The sequence below is a fragment of the Staurois parvus genome, unplaced genomic scaffold (assembly GCF_062004578.1).
Source record: "Staurois parvus isolate SC_StPar_1 unplaced genomic scaffold, SC_StPar_1.0 ptg000834l, whole genome shotgun sequence".
Classification (NCBI taxonomy): domain Eukaryota; kingdom Metazoa; phylum Chordata; class Amphibia; order Anura; family Ranidae; genus Staurois; species Staurois parvus.
In genome coordinates this window covers 552,855-565,230 of record NW_028318630.1, presented here as the reverse complement: position 1 = coordinate 565,230, position 12,376 = coordinate 552,855, and the positions used below count along the sequence as shown (strand labels likewise).

The 12,376-nt window shown below is 39.6% G+C and overlaps 1 protein-coding gene across 1 annotated transcript in view; it reads right to left on the bottom strand.

The window, feature by feature from the left end:
- LOC149443738 (dynein axonemal heavy chain 5-like) overlaps window positions 1-12,376 on the bottom strand; it is a 291,780-nt gene that overhangs the window by 20,772 nt on the left and 258,632 nt on the right. The window contains exons 90-94 of the mRNA XM_089655345.1: window positions 11,669-11,854; window positions 7,707-7,818; window positions 6,495-6,662; window positions 3,923-4,039; window positions 526-650 (exon numbers count right to left, since the gene is read on the bottom strand). Coding sequence (XP_089511471.1) covers window positions 526-650; window positions 3,923-4,039; window positions 6,495-6,662; window positions 7,707-7,818; window positions 11,669-11,854 — 708 coding nt within the window. The remainder of the gene's footprint in view (window positions 1-525; window positions 651-3,922; window positions 4,040-6,494; window positions 6,663-7,706; window positions 7,819-11,668; window positions 11,855-12,376) is intronic.

Sequence of the window (12,376 nt, the reverse complement as noted above, 5' to 3'; positions counted from 1 at the left end):
GACATGGTGGGATATCTATTGCTTAATTTTATTTCATGTTTACTTTGCATTAAGGTTTGAACATATGCATCTATTAAGAGATTGTCTCTGTATGCGCTAATGTGCTTCCTCTTTTCTCTGTATGTCTTTTAAATAAATAAACCTTTATTCTTTAAAAAAAAAAAATGTTCCTGCTTTTTGCATAATTTTGGTCCACTGATGATGCTTTTATGATTTTAATTTGTTAATGCTTGTCATTGCAGCACCCACATTTGAAGGTGTTTATTGCTTTAAGAAGTGTGCTGGATCATATGAACTTATATTTAATCAGTAAGGAGCTCTTGTTAACGACCCATGCATTGCAATGCAGCATTTAAATTTGCCAATTCAATTTATCAGAAAGAAATACAGTATATGCAGAAAGCAGAATATGCAGTGTACAGTAATTAAGAAATAGGTTGAACAGAATATTAATGCTTTCTATACTAGTAGCGTATGTTATTTATCATGGGAAAAGTTCCAATGAATATTTCATTGCTTACTTACATCTTCCCCAGAATTACACTGATATAGTTGGAAGCTGCTGGCAGAATCCTGTCCATCCTCACAGCTCGTAAGATCAGCAACCTATGAAGGGCATTAAGTCCATCCATTCCATCAGGCCATTTAACCTTAAAAAAACAGGTATTATCATGTCCACTTTAATTTTACAGTTGTAAAAATCAAATCATTTTATTCAGAAAAAGCATCTAGAAAAAAATGGAAATAAAGCAGTATATTGACAGGATATGTTCTAATAGCTCTGCAGGACAATTGGGGTATCTAAAGTATTGGTTTATTCAAACTAATTAGTTCACCCATCCTCCTAAAATACAGCAGGGGACAATTATCAAGCTAGCAATACAATTATCTCATATCAGATTGTGTCTTCTTCAGCAAACTGCAAAAAGTTTACAGACCTGTGTGTGAGACAGATTTATTACTAAAGATGAGACGCAATTTTACACTAAACAGACAAAATTAAGAAGTGGTAAGGGTCAAGTATTTTTCAGTCACAGTGCAGCCAAGGGAGGAATTTTTATTAATACTGCCTCACATGCATCTTTCTGCACCTGTTTAGGGTGTCAGAACTGATAAATATAACCTACTATTTATTTGTAGTCTAAATTTCAACGTACAGTAATGTAATTTACCAGTGTCTACAGATAAGGGCAATATACTTGAATAAAATCACAAGCAAAATGTGCCTTTTCAATAGTTTATTTCACAAAAATATCAACAGACGTAATGGTATACTGTGGAAAAAATAAATAAACCCTTGGCCTCAGAAGCTGATACTGCCCTTTTTAGCAGAAATGGCTTCTTGTGAGAATATTGCATAACTGTGAAATAGTCTCTGACATCAACTCACTGATTTCTTTTTTTTACCACTCCTCCAAGCAAAATACCTTCAGTTGCAAGATGTATGCAGGGTTCCCTGCACCAACCACCCTTTTCAAATCCCAAAACATTTCAAAATGATTTAACCATAACCCTCCATTTGCTTGGTAAATTTGCTAGTGCTCTTTGGACCAATTTAAAGGATAAGTTCACCATTGGAACATGTTACATGTTCCACCCGTATTTATGATAGAACATGAAACATGTTCCAGTTCCTGTCTCCTCTCCCCCCGATCTCCTCCCTTCCCTGTGACAGTGGGCAAGGCAAGGAATCCTCTCCCCACTCCCACTGTCAGAATTCAAAACCAGCATGGCCATGTGGAGCTCCACCCACAAAACCTTGTAATAAATTCATAGCGTTCGTAGCCGGCATCTTGTAGTCCTCAATGAACTACTAGGGCGCTGGTTCTAGTTCATTGATTCTTCCTTCCTTTCAGTAACTGCCTGCCCATACGAGGCACAGGCAGACAGTGTACTGAGAGTCTGCAGAATCCTGGTAATGCACCCACAATCTTCTATTCATGGGTGCACTGCCTTACAGGCAGCAGTGTAAAAAGATAATAAATGCACATTTTTTACTTGCAAAAAGATGCACATTTATTTATTTAATTATTTAAAAATGTTAACTTATCCTTCAACTTTCAGACAGATAGCCTCACATTCTCATCAAGCACGCTTTGATATGATGTAGAATTAATAGCTGACTTAATCGATGACTGCAAACTGTAAAGGCCCTGAAGCAGCAAAGCAACAAAACTGGTGCTTCTCCTGAAATGCTGTCTTTTCCTACTGTGGCCAAACAATTGTCTTTGCTTTGTCAGTCCAAAGTGCATTGTTCCAGAAGGCCTGATCTTTGCCTATATATTCAGTGGCAAACTTTAGTCTTGCTCTAATGGTTTCTTTTTCCAGCACACCTGCAGATCCGCTGAATAAATTTTGTGGTTGTTGGAAACTTCTTTTAGCATCAAACAATTACCTCTTGAGCTGAATTTGCTGAGCTGGCCAATTAGAATTATTCATTTTGTATGCATTGGCAATCTTTTTAAATTCCTTGCCAGGCTCATTAGCATTTACAATCTTTTTTTCCAAGCGCCTTAGAGAACTATTTTTATTTTGGCATGATGACACTATACACATGATTAGTAAAGAGAACATCAGACCCTAGACATCTAAAGTTTAACCATTTGCCTACAGGCCACTTTCACCCCTTTCCTGCCCAAGCCAATTTTAATTTTTCAGTGCTGTTGCACTTTGAATGACACTTGCGCAGTCATGCAACACTGTACCCAAATAAAATTTTTATCATTTTTTTGAGACAGATCGAGCTTTCTTTTGCTGGTATTTAACTACCACTGGGGTTTTTGTTTTTTGCTGTTAAAAAAAAACATTTTCTTCTTTGATGGGCATTGAAGAGGCGGCACTGATGGGTACTGATGAAGTGGTACTGATAGGCACTAATGAGGCTGCAGTGATAGGTGGCATGGATGGGCACTGATAGGTGCCACTAATAGGCACTGATGAAGAGGCACTGAAAGGCAGCACTGATGGGCACTGATAGGCAGCACTAATCTGCACTGATAGGCGGAACTGATGAGCACTAACAGGCTGTACTAATGGGGCTGCACTGATAATCAGGGCACTGATGATCAATGCCCTGATTATTAGCGTAAATGTGCTTGTGAGGATCTCCAGTTACCGGCTCGTCTTTCCTCACGTTGTCTCAGCACGTGAGGAAAAGACTGCTGATAACCAGCAAGTCTATTTACACTGTGATTGGACACAACTGATAACATGGTAAAGGGCCTCTGTGATTGACCCTCTACCTTGCTTTGTGATCAGCTTTGTCCAAAGTACATAGCGATCACAGGACGCAGCAGGGGGCTGGGGTTCTGAAAAGACATCGATAGATGCTCTCCCAGAACTAAGCTGTCTGTGCTGTAGCCATCATTCTATAGCACAGTTGGCAACTGGTTAAACATGGCAAGTTCCACTTGCATATTCCCTAAGGAGTTTCTAATAATTGGCACATAATCTGGAACACCTAAATCTTAATTTATTTGAAGTGGGGTGTGCTTACTTTTTCCACATGACAAATCTGCATTTTCATTCATTTAGATTAGGCAAATTAATACATCATGTGAATTTTATGAGTAATTTGTTCACATACAGTATATCATAATTATCAGTAGACACTGTTTGAATAAAGACAGAATGTTTGTTCAAATGTTTTTAAAAAGTCATCCATTTCCATGGGTGTACTTTATAACATGAATACAAATATCTGTTTACTTTCTTCTGTCTATTTAATACAAAAATACTTGGTAGCATCCTCAAAGAAATCAACTATCCAAAATGGAATGACATAATAACACCGGAATTTTGCCAGTCACCATGTGCAGGATAACATTAAATATGTGAAAAGTATTAAATCAATGGTTCCCATTAAAAATATAATCTATTTAAACTATAAACTGTACTACTGCGTGAGTGTAATTATAATTACCTTGGAAGAGTTTTCAGGTTGTTCACTGTCACAAAATGTCTTCCAAGTCAGATCTTTCCCATCCTTGTACATACGATCAAAGAGGTCTCCAAACCAGTCAAAGTATGTGGCAAGAATCTTTACCAAAAAAAGAAAGACAAATCAGCGTAGCTTAATATTATTAAAAAAATAATCTGTTTGGTCAAGGAAAGACATAAAATTATTATTATTTATACAGCGCCAACATTCTGCGCAGCGCTTTACAAAATGAAGGTAGACATTACAGTTACAATACAATTTGGTACAAGAGGAAACAGAGGGCCCTGCTTATAAAATGATCTGAACTAGTAGGTAAAAACTGTGCAAATGTTTTGGCTTTAAAAGGTCAATCAATCAAAGAAAAAAAAATTAAAGAGAGTAAATTATGCTGTTTTACTTCTGTTTAGTCCTGAGGAGCACATAGGTTTTCTAATCCCTGCTTTGGAAATGATTATCAAAAACCTTGTGTACTCTATGATTGATCGTAAGGGCTCAAGTTGATAGGTGCTGTTTTTTTGCATGGGAACACACCTCAACCACAGATCAGCAAAATCCTATTGATTTTACGTTGAGCAAAACACATGGCAGTTCATAGGCTACATTTGACCTGCTTTGTGTAATATGCTGAATGGGGGATAGCCTATGTAATGGTAGGCCAGAGAGAAGGGAGTTGCAGTAGTCAAGGATATAACCAAGGACTGAATAAGTTGTTTTGTGGTGTTGTTAGTCAGGATGGGGCGAATTCTGGAAATGTTACGGAGGTTAAGGCAGCAGTGATTGAATGTGAGGCCAAAGGAGAGGTCAGAGTATAGGATTACTCCTAGCACCCTGACTTGTGCAGAGGGACCAATGATTATGCTGTCAATATCAATAGTAAAGTCATGGAGGGGGGATCGGGAGGAGGAAATAACACAAGCTCAGTTTTATAAAGATTAAGTTTGAGGAAGTGGTGTGACATCCATACTGACATATCCCTCAGTAAATTTGTGATATGTGAGGAGATCGAGGGTTTGAGCTTGAGAGTAGAGAGATAGATCTGGGTGTCATCAGTGTAGAGGTAGTACTGGAAGCCATGGAAAGTTATCAACTGGCCCAGGGAAGAGGTGTAAAGAGAGAACAGAAGGGGCCCAAGGACAGAGCCTTGGTGTACCCCAACAGAAGCAGGAAGGGGAACGGAGAAGATGGTGTTGTATGTGACAGTGAAAGTGTGCTGAGATTGGAGTTAGCAGTTAGTAGGTGATAAGTGAGTTTTCGTAGAGCAATTTTAGTGGAATGTTGTGGGCAGAAGCCAGACTGTAGGGGACCATGGAGGTTGTTGTCAGTGAGGTAGCGATTTATACTGTTGTGGAGAAGGTTTTTTAAGAAGTTGGGGGCAAATGGGAGCAGGAAAATGGTTATTCATACAGCTGGAACCAGTTAGGGTTTTTTTTAAGTATGGGGTAACCAGTGCATGTTTAAGCAGGGAGGCAAAGGTACCAGGAGGAGAAGGAGAGGTTGAAGATGTGGATTAGCAAGTTTAGGATAGAGCACGAAGGGGGTCACAGTAATTGTGAGGGGACAGGGTCTATGGGGAAGGTGGTGAGGTGGGCCTCAGAAAGTAGTTTGGCAACTTACCCAATGGTAAAAAGGTTGAAGGAAGAAAGTATTGAGTGTTGTTGGACCTGGTGTGTTGTTTGAAGCAGAAGGCTGGATGCTAGATATCTCATTATGAATAGTGTCAATTTTGTTTTTGAAATCTCCTGGGCAGTAAATAAGTTAGTGGGTTAAGGCAGTGGGTAGTGAAGTAAAGTATTAAGGGTAGAAAAGAGTAGACGAGGATTGGATGTTTTGATGAAAATGGTGAAGTAGGTTTGTTTAGCAGTGTGGAGGCAGGAGTTGTATTTGAGAAGGGCAGATTTGTAGAGATTGAATTCTTGCAGATATTTAGTTTTACACTATGCTTGCTCAAGGGCATGGCTGCGTCTCTTGAGACTTCTGGTGTTGTCTCTTTGCCAGGGTTGTAGCAGGCAAGGCCTAGTTCTGCGTGTAGAGAGAGGAGTGAGAATGTCCAGAGAGGATGTTTAATTTAGAGACATTACCAAAGACTTTAGGGTTCTTTCCAGCTGGAGCAATAGAGGTTAAACGTTTAAAGACAGAAAAGGTTCTTTACTGTAAAACCTCTCCAGATATGGAATATTCTTCCACAGGAACTGATTCTAGTAGACACATTATAGTTCCAAAAAAAGACTGCATGTATTTCCAAAAGCACAAAGTATACAGTACATGGAAACTAAAAAGACTGACATTCTGATCACGCGAGTTATCCAATAGTCTTTGCAGAACAGAAAGATTGTTCCTTTTTATGGATTTTTTTTGCCTTTCTCTAGAACATCTGCAGGTTTATGGTTTTGAAAAAGCCATGTTTTACTGTTGGTAGCATTTTAGATTTAGTGTAAAGGATCATTGTCTGAGTTTCCCTTAAACTTTTCACTAAATGCTGAATTAGTTGCTACTATTGCAATTACTGTATGATTTTAATCAAATATATTAAAACATATACCTAAAAAATTATCACCTGTAAATTTTTAAAATGCTCTTCACTTAGCCAGTCAAATGGGTTCTTTGCTTGCTGCCGGGATTCAGACACTTTGATAGCCATACTCTGGAGCACTGTGGCACACAAGTCGGGAGAAATGAAAAACTCTCTCTCCCCTGGTCGTATTTTGCCAAGTGACTGTTCCACCTAGGACCAAGCAAGTAATCTAGTAACTTATTGCTTTGCAGACAAGAATGCTGATATACAAAAATTAGGTGAAAAGAAGAGTGATTGTTCCCAAAGCAACCAATCAGATCTCACATCTGGGATTTTCCTGCTATGAGCAAGCAACACTTTATACACTTTTTCTCAACACTATAGGTCAACTTCAAAAACAGCAACTCCATCCAACAAGGATTTTCAAGTTTAAAGCCCAATGTAAGAGTTGCAGGTCTCAAAGATACCAGCACTGGTGTCATGTCTCCACCCCCAATCACAAAACAAACCCTAGTCATGTTTTGTGAATGGCCAGGAGTAAATGGGTGGTGGTGGTGGTGGGGGGGGGGGGGAGTCAGAACACAACACAAGTGCTGGGGTTTATGGAACACGCACCTCTTACATCTGTAGTGGCCCAGAAGTACCTCCATGATGGGGGTTTGCAGCTGTAAACCTGGTAAGGGTCTTGTGCCTAGAGATGGGCAGCATTTGATTGAACTACCTACTCCTATTGATTTATTTTCTCTCTTTTAGTTATGAGATCCCCTGGATCCCAACTCACTTATAGTTGGTCTCTCCAATTCTGATGGGGATATCTCACCAGTGTAATCCATGAGAAATGCAACGTTGTATAAGCCATAGGCTTGATTTGCTGGCAATCAATAAAAACTAAAATATCAGCTTTGGATTGAATAAGGGATAATTTACACCTATGTGTTGTGGTAGCGCATGCATTAACGTAATGCACTGCATTGGACCATACCATTGGTAGTGGTTTGCAGTGCCATTAATTTCAATTGACAACCCAAAGCATCAAGGGAACTCACTTGAATCGCGGCACGGCAACCACTACCATGTGTAAATGTTTTAAAAATGGTGCAATGTTGTAATTTTTTTAGTGTTCGATGTATGCAACCTATGTAAATAAATGGGCTGCCTTAATTCAATGGGAGTTAATACTTGAGGGTAATGTACTGCAGTAGATCAGAAATTTGTGAATGTGTTATGAATATTTAACTTTTTATTTTTCATTACCTCAAAAGCTGTGAGCAAGGCATAAACCATTCTGTCTCTTTCCAGCAAGGACTTGGAAATGTATGAAAAGATGTTACTCGTTAGATAGGCAACAACGCCTTTGAGTGAATACCTTGAAGAAAACAGCAGAAAGAAAGAAGTGTGTCAATTAGACTGCACCGTTAAAGACGAATTCACTAAAGGTTAGCTAAAAACGACTTTACTGATTTTACTAAAATGTTTACTTAGTCTGCCAACACTATGAAAACAATGCACTCCTTGTGCGGCTGCAAAGTTAGTAGCTTTAAGGAGAAAAGCTCTGATCACATAGAAACACTGAGAACTCTCTCTAGCGTCTGATTTATAAACTACAAAAAAATGAAAGAGATATGATGTAAAAATGTACCACATAATAAAATACTTCTAAGAGCCGGTTCACATATATGTGAATTGGATGCTTTTTGAACCGCATCCAATTTGCATGACATGTGCAATAACATTGGTTTCTATTGTGCCTGTTCACAAATATGTGGTGCAATAGGAGTGCAGATTCAGTGCGAATTGAAAAAGAGTCCTGTCAGTTTTCTGCCAGATGCGTCTTTATTCTCATTGACTTCTCTGGGAACCCTTCTGAATAGAACATATCATCATTTTTGAACAGGATAAAATCCTGACCTGATCCTGATGTAAGCCTACCCTGAACTTAATCTGAACCTGACCTGAACCGCTGAACACTTTATCCATTTGCTTTGAAATCGGAGCTTATATTCGCCTCGCACATGTGTGAATCCACACTTAATGAAACAATCATTAAAAATTTGTGCTCACCACAAATATACTATGCTATCAACTGAAACTGTGTAATAGTTTACAAAAACATTTTTATTACTTTTTTTGGAATTCTAGAGGCAACAATGCAGTTATTAATAATGAAGAACTAACTTGTGAACTGACAGCCTTGGTAATAGCATGTTGCACTGCAGTTCAATAGACATGAGTGTGGGTGTTGTGTTTGCAGTCTATGCTTAGCCATTCTCAAAACACAACTAATGATGAAACCAGCGCCATGGATTTTGTGAATGACTAAGCATATGTTGGAGCGGAGACACTGATGTCAGTGTAAGTCTGGATGAATATATATATATGTAGAACCTTCCTAGTTGAACTAGGGTGAGCTAGATCCTAATAGTTAGACAGGAGCTGAATAGCAGCTCAGGTGTAATAGCCAAAGGGGTCAAATTGTAGTCAGGGCTGAGAGGCTCTGCAGGCCAGCCCCTGTGGAATTTCCTTTGTTCTAGGACTTTTGGAGGAAGACCTTAGAGGAAGTGGGTGGATCTCAGGAGTGGCTGGCTGCACTTATGAAGAGTCCTAGCCAGTCCCCAACAAGAGGCTGGCAAGGGGCTGGGCACCCTTAAAAGTGTTGTAGTCTGCTCAGTGGCAGGAGTGTGGGATAGTTGGGAGCAAGGAGAGATGAAGATATGAGGCTGTGAGCAGGAGGCTGCAAGGAGGTCCAGTGGGATGGGGCTCCCTTGCAGTCCTGGAGCTGGAATGGGAGAAAGTTTGGAACTTACTGGCCTCCTGAGAGGGACCACAGGTATGGCAGGGAAGGTGCAGCCCAGGTGATAGGCCTGGTAGCAGCAACCAACCCACAAGAGATACAGGAGAGGATCTGAGTGAGTACACCTACACCCCCTGGGTGGATAGGGGAAGAAGCACTCTGGTGGGAAACCAGATTAGCCCCCTACTATTGACTGTTCACCTCTCTAAAGGGACAGGAGCCAGATACCCTGCTCAGGAAAACCTCAAGATTGCTAGGTGAAGAGGAGAATTTCAACTAGTGTCTGGGGTGGTACATTGTGGAGATGCTAGCTAGCTCTCCAACAGAGACTGCTGCAAAACAGAAGCTTACCAATAGTTCCAGGAAGTTTGTTCTCTGTTATCGGTTCCCTTTGGCATCCAATACCTCCACTAACCCTATCCCAGTTCAAATCCCCTCAATAAAAACAACAAAAACAAAGCTCAAGGACTGATTTCTGACTCTGGATGCAAGCTTTTGTGAAGATGTGTGAAGCCTAGCTGTGCAGAACTATAGTGGGATCCAAATCTAGCGACTCCTAAGGAGGTAGTGCTACATACATTATATAAATGAAACCTGGTATTGCATTACTCCAGAGCAGAGGTAAACACATACTAAACTCTCTTGTGCCTAGAGCTGGGCTTTAAAGAATGGTTTCTGTTAATGAGCTGTCTCTGGGGAACGAATTCACTTCAATAATACTTAATTTTTAGTATTCTGTTCCTGATGTAACTATACCAGTGATTATGTAAGCCCTTTTAATTCAACAAACAGCAGTACATTATTGCCCTTATAGGAGCCAGGATACCATTATTGTGAACCTGTCATAAAAGAAACATTGTGTCTGCTAAGGATGATTGAAGAGAAAAGATTGGTGTTATCCTGGTCATGGCTTTCCTAATGAGTAACAGACCTATAACAAGCACACAGGACAGGAATCTAGACTTGATTGGCTGCATTCATGTTCCAGGTCAGTGACTCACCAGCAAGTGAGGCCTGTAAAAGAATGAGAGTACCAGAGTCTGGACCCTTCAAACTTTTTTACTGAAAGTTTTTTAAGTTTTTTTTACAGCAAAAAAAACAAAATAAAACCAAGAACAGGGAGAAATACATTGTACCCAGAATGTGGTGCACATCAGAGAAACATGTAAAAAAAGGAATCATATAAAAACAGCAATAAGCAACCAATGCAAATGTTGCACAGATACTATTTAAATTTTACAGATTCCAAGAACCTCCTTGTCCAAACTCTGTATAACACACTGGCACCCTTTATGCACCTATCATCACCATTTAGTTCCATGCAGGGAGCATTTAATAGAGAGGTAAAAGCTAGATAAGAGTAACCACTGAAGAAGCAGCAGACCCCATGGAACCTTCAATCCTCTCAAATCACAGGGTCATAATTTCTGAAGCCCTTATCAGTTTATGTCATTTGTTCAAGAGAAAGTGCACAGTATACCTCTCAAAATCAGTCCTTGGCACTGAGAGGGACAAGATAATCCAGGTCCTACCAATCAGTTTCTATTCAGTATAGAGAGCTCTGCAAACAGCATCATCTGTAGTGTATTGAACTAGGGTGGCTATGTTAAAGTAGCTGAGCATATATGTAAAAGGGTTACACTTGAGAAAGATACCAAATACAGTGCTTATTGCGGAGACCACATTAACACATATCTGAACTTTTGGCATTTTCATAGGAGATTAATTAGACCCGCTAGGTCTCTCCCACACTTAGTACAGTCTGAGTCATTATATAACCTGCTCCTAAAGAGAAACTGGGCATGCAATATGTACTATGTTAGATAAACATTTGAACAAGTCTGCCTGACACTGCGACATTTTGGGTAATATGCTTTCTCCACCCACCGATCTTCCGAAATATTTCTTAGATCCTGTTTTCACCTGCATTTGCTCTGTTGAGGGAATTTACCTAGATATTTGGTGAGAAGATATGTATACAGGTGGGAGACAAAAAGAGGTCCCCAAAAGGAGTTTAGCAGTATTCTTTACTGTCCCCAAAACATATAAAGTAAAGCAGCTAGAATCCACTTTATGAGAGCTATTGGTTGCAATTCCAAGCAGGAGATACCAGCCTCGCAAATAATAGGAGACTATAAGAGGCAGAGGATCTATTGACCCCATCCCATAGTGACAAATTCTGCAACTAGGAAGCAAGGAAATTGATCCATGTCTTGAGTCTGAACCTTTTTATTGATTCTAAAAAACCTTTCACAGATGTTTGTGTTTTTTTGTGTTTTACTAACACAGAATAATGTATAAAAAGTCAAAGCACAAAAAATAGGAAAAATGTCAAATAAAGACACTATAAAAAGAACAAGATTCTTGCAAAGTATATAAACATGTTGCTGGATTTTTACAGGAAGTTGGATGATGAAACACTCACCTCTCTGAATGTGCTACTGATATATCAAACAGCTCCAGCAGCTGTTTGTAGCTGGTGTTGTACATCTTGTTAAGTTGCTGAAGCATTCTTGCACTGTCAAACATCACAGCACCACGCACAGCTATCTCACGGAAACCTTCCCTGGCTTGTAACAAGATGTCTTCTGCCACAACATTCTTCACAAGCCTTAAAGCCATTGAAAAAATCATGTCTTCATGTCATGGTGTCATACAGTATGTCATACAGTCTGCATAACCATTTTGTGTACTTTATGATGACAGATAACACTTTGTAAGTTATTTGACAGAAAGTAAAAACACACTGTCAGGGAATAACAAAACTGGGGCACTGTTGGTCATGAAAGAAGACTCTTCACAACTCAGTAATAGATAAGAGTGGGACTTGCAATCAGCAATACATGCTGGGCATTATACAGCTACCTGCTAAGGCTTCCTATTACAGTAAAGGCATCAATTTCCAGCATCAACTTATTTTCAGCTCTTTATACCATATGCCAAAATGACAAGTGGCCCAAAGGAAGCTGGTGATGGAAGATGTGAAGGTATGTCACAATAACCAATGTCCTTAAGGAACATCCAATTTTCACCATACCCACTTCCTAATGCAGCACCGTGGCACACATTTATTTAGCTCACATAAATCCATCCCTACCGAGAAAGAGCTGGTTGGCTGTGTTTGTCATCCCCT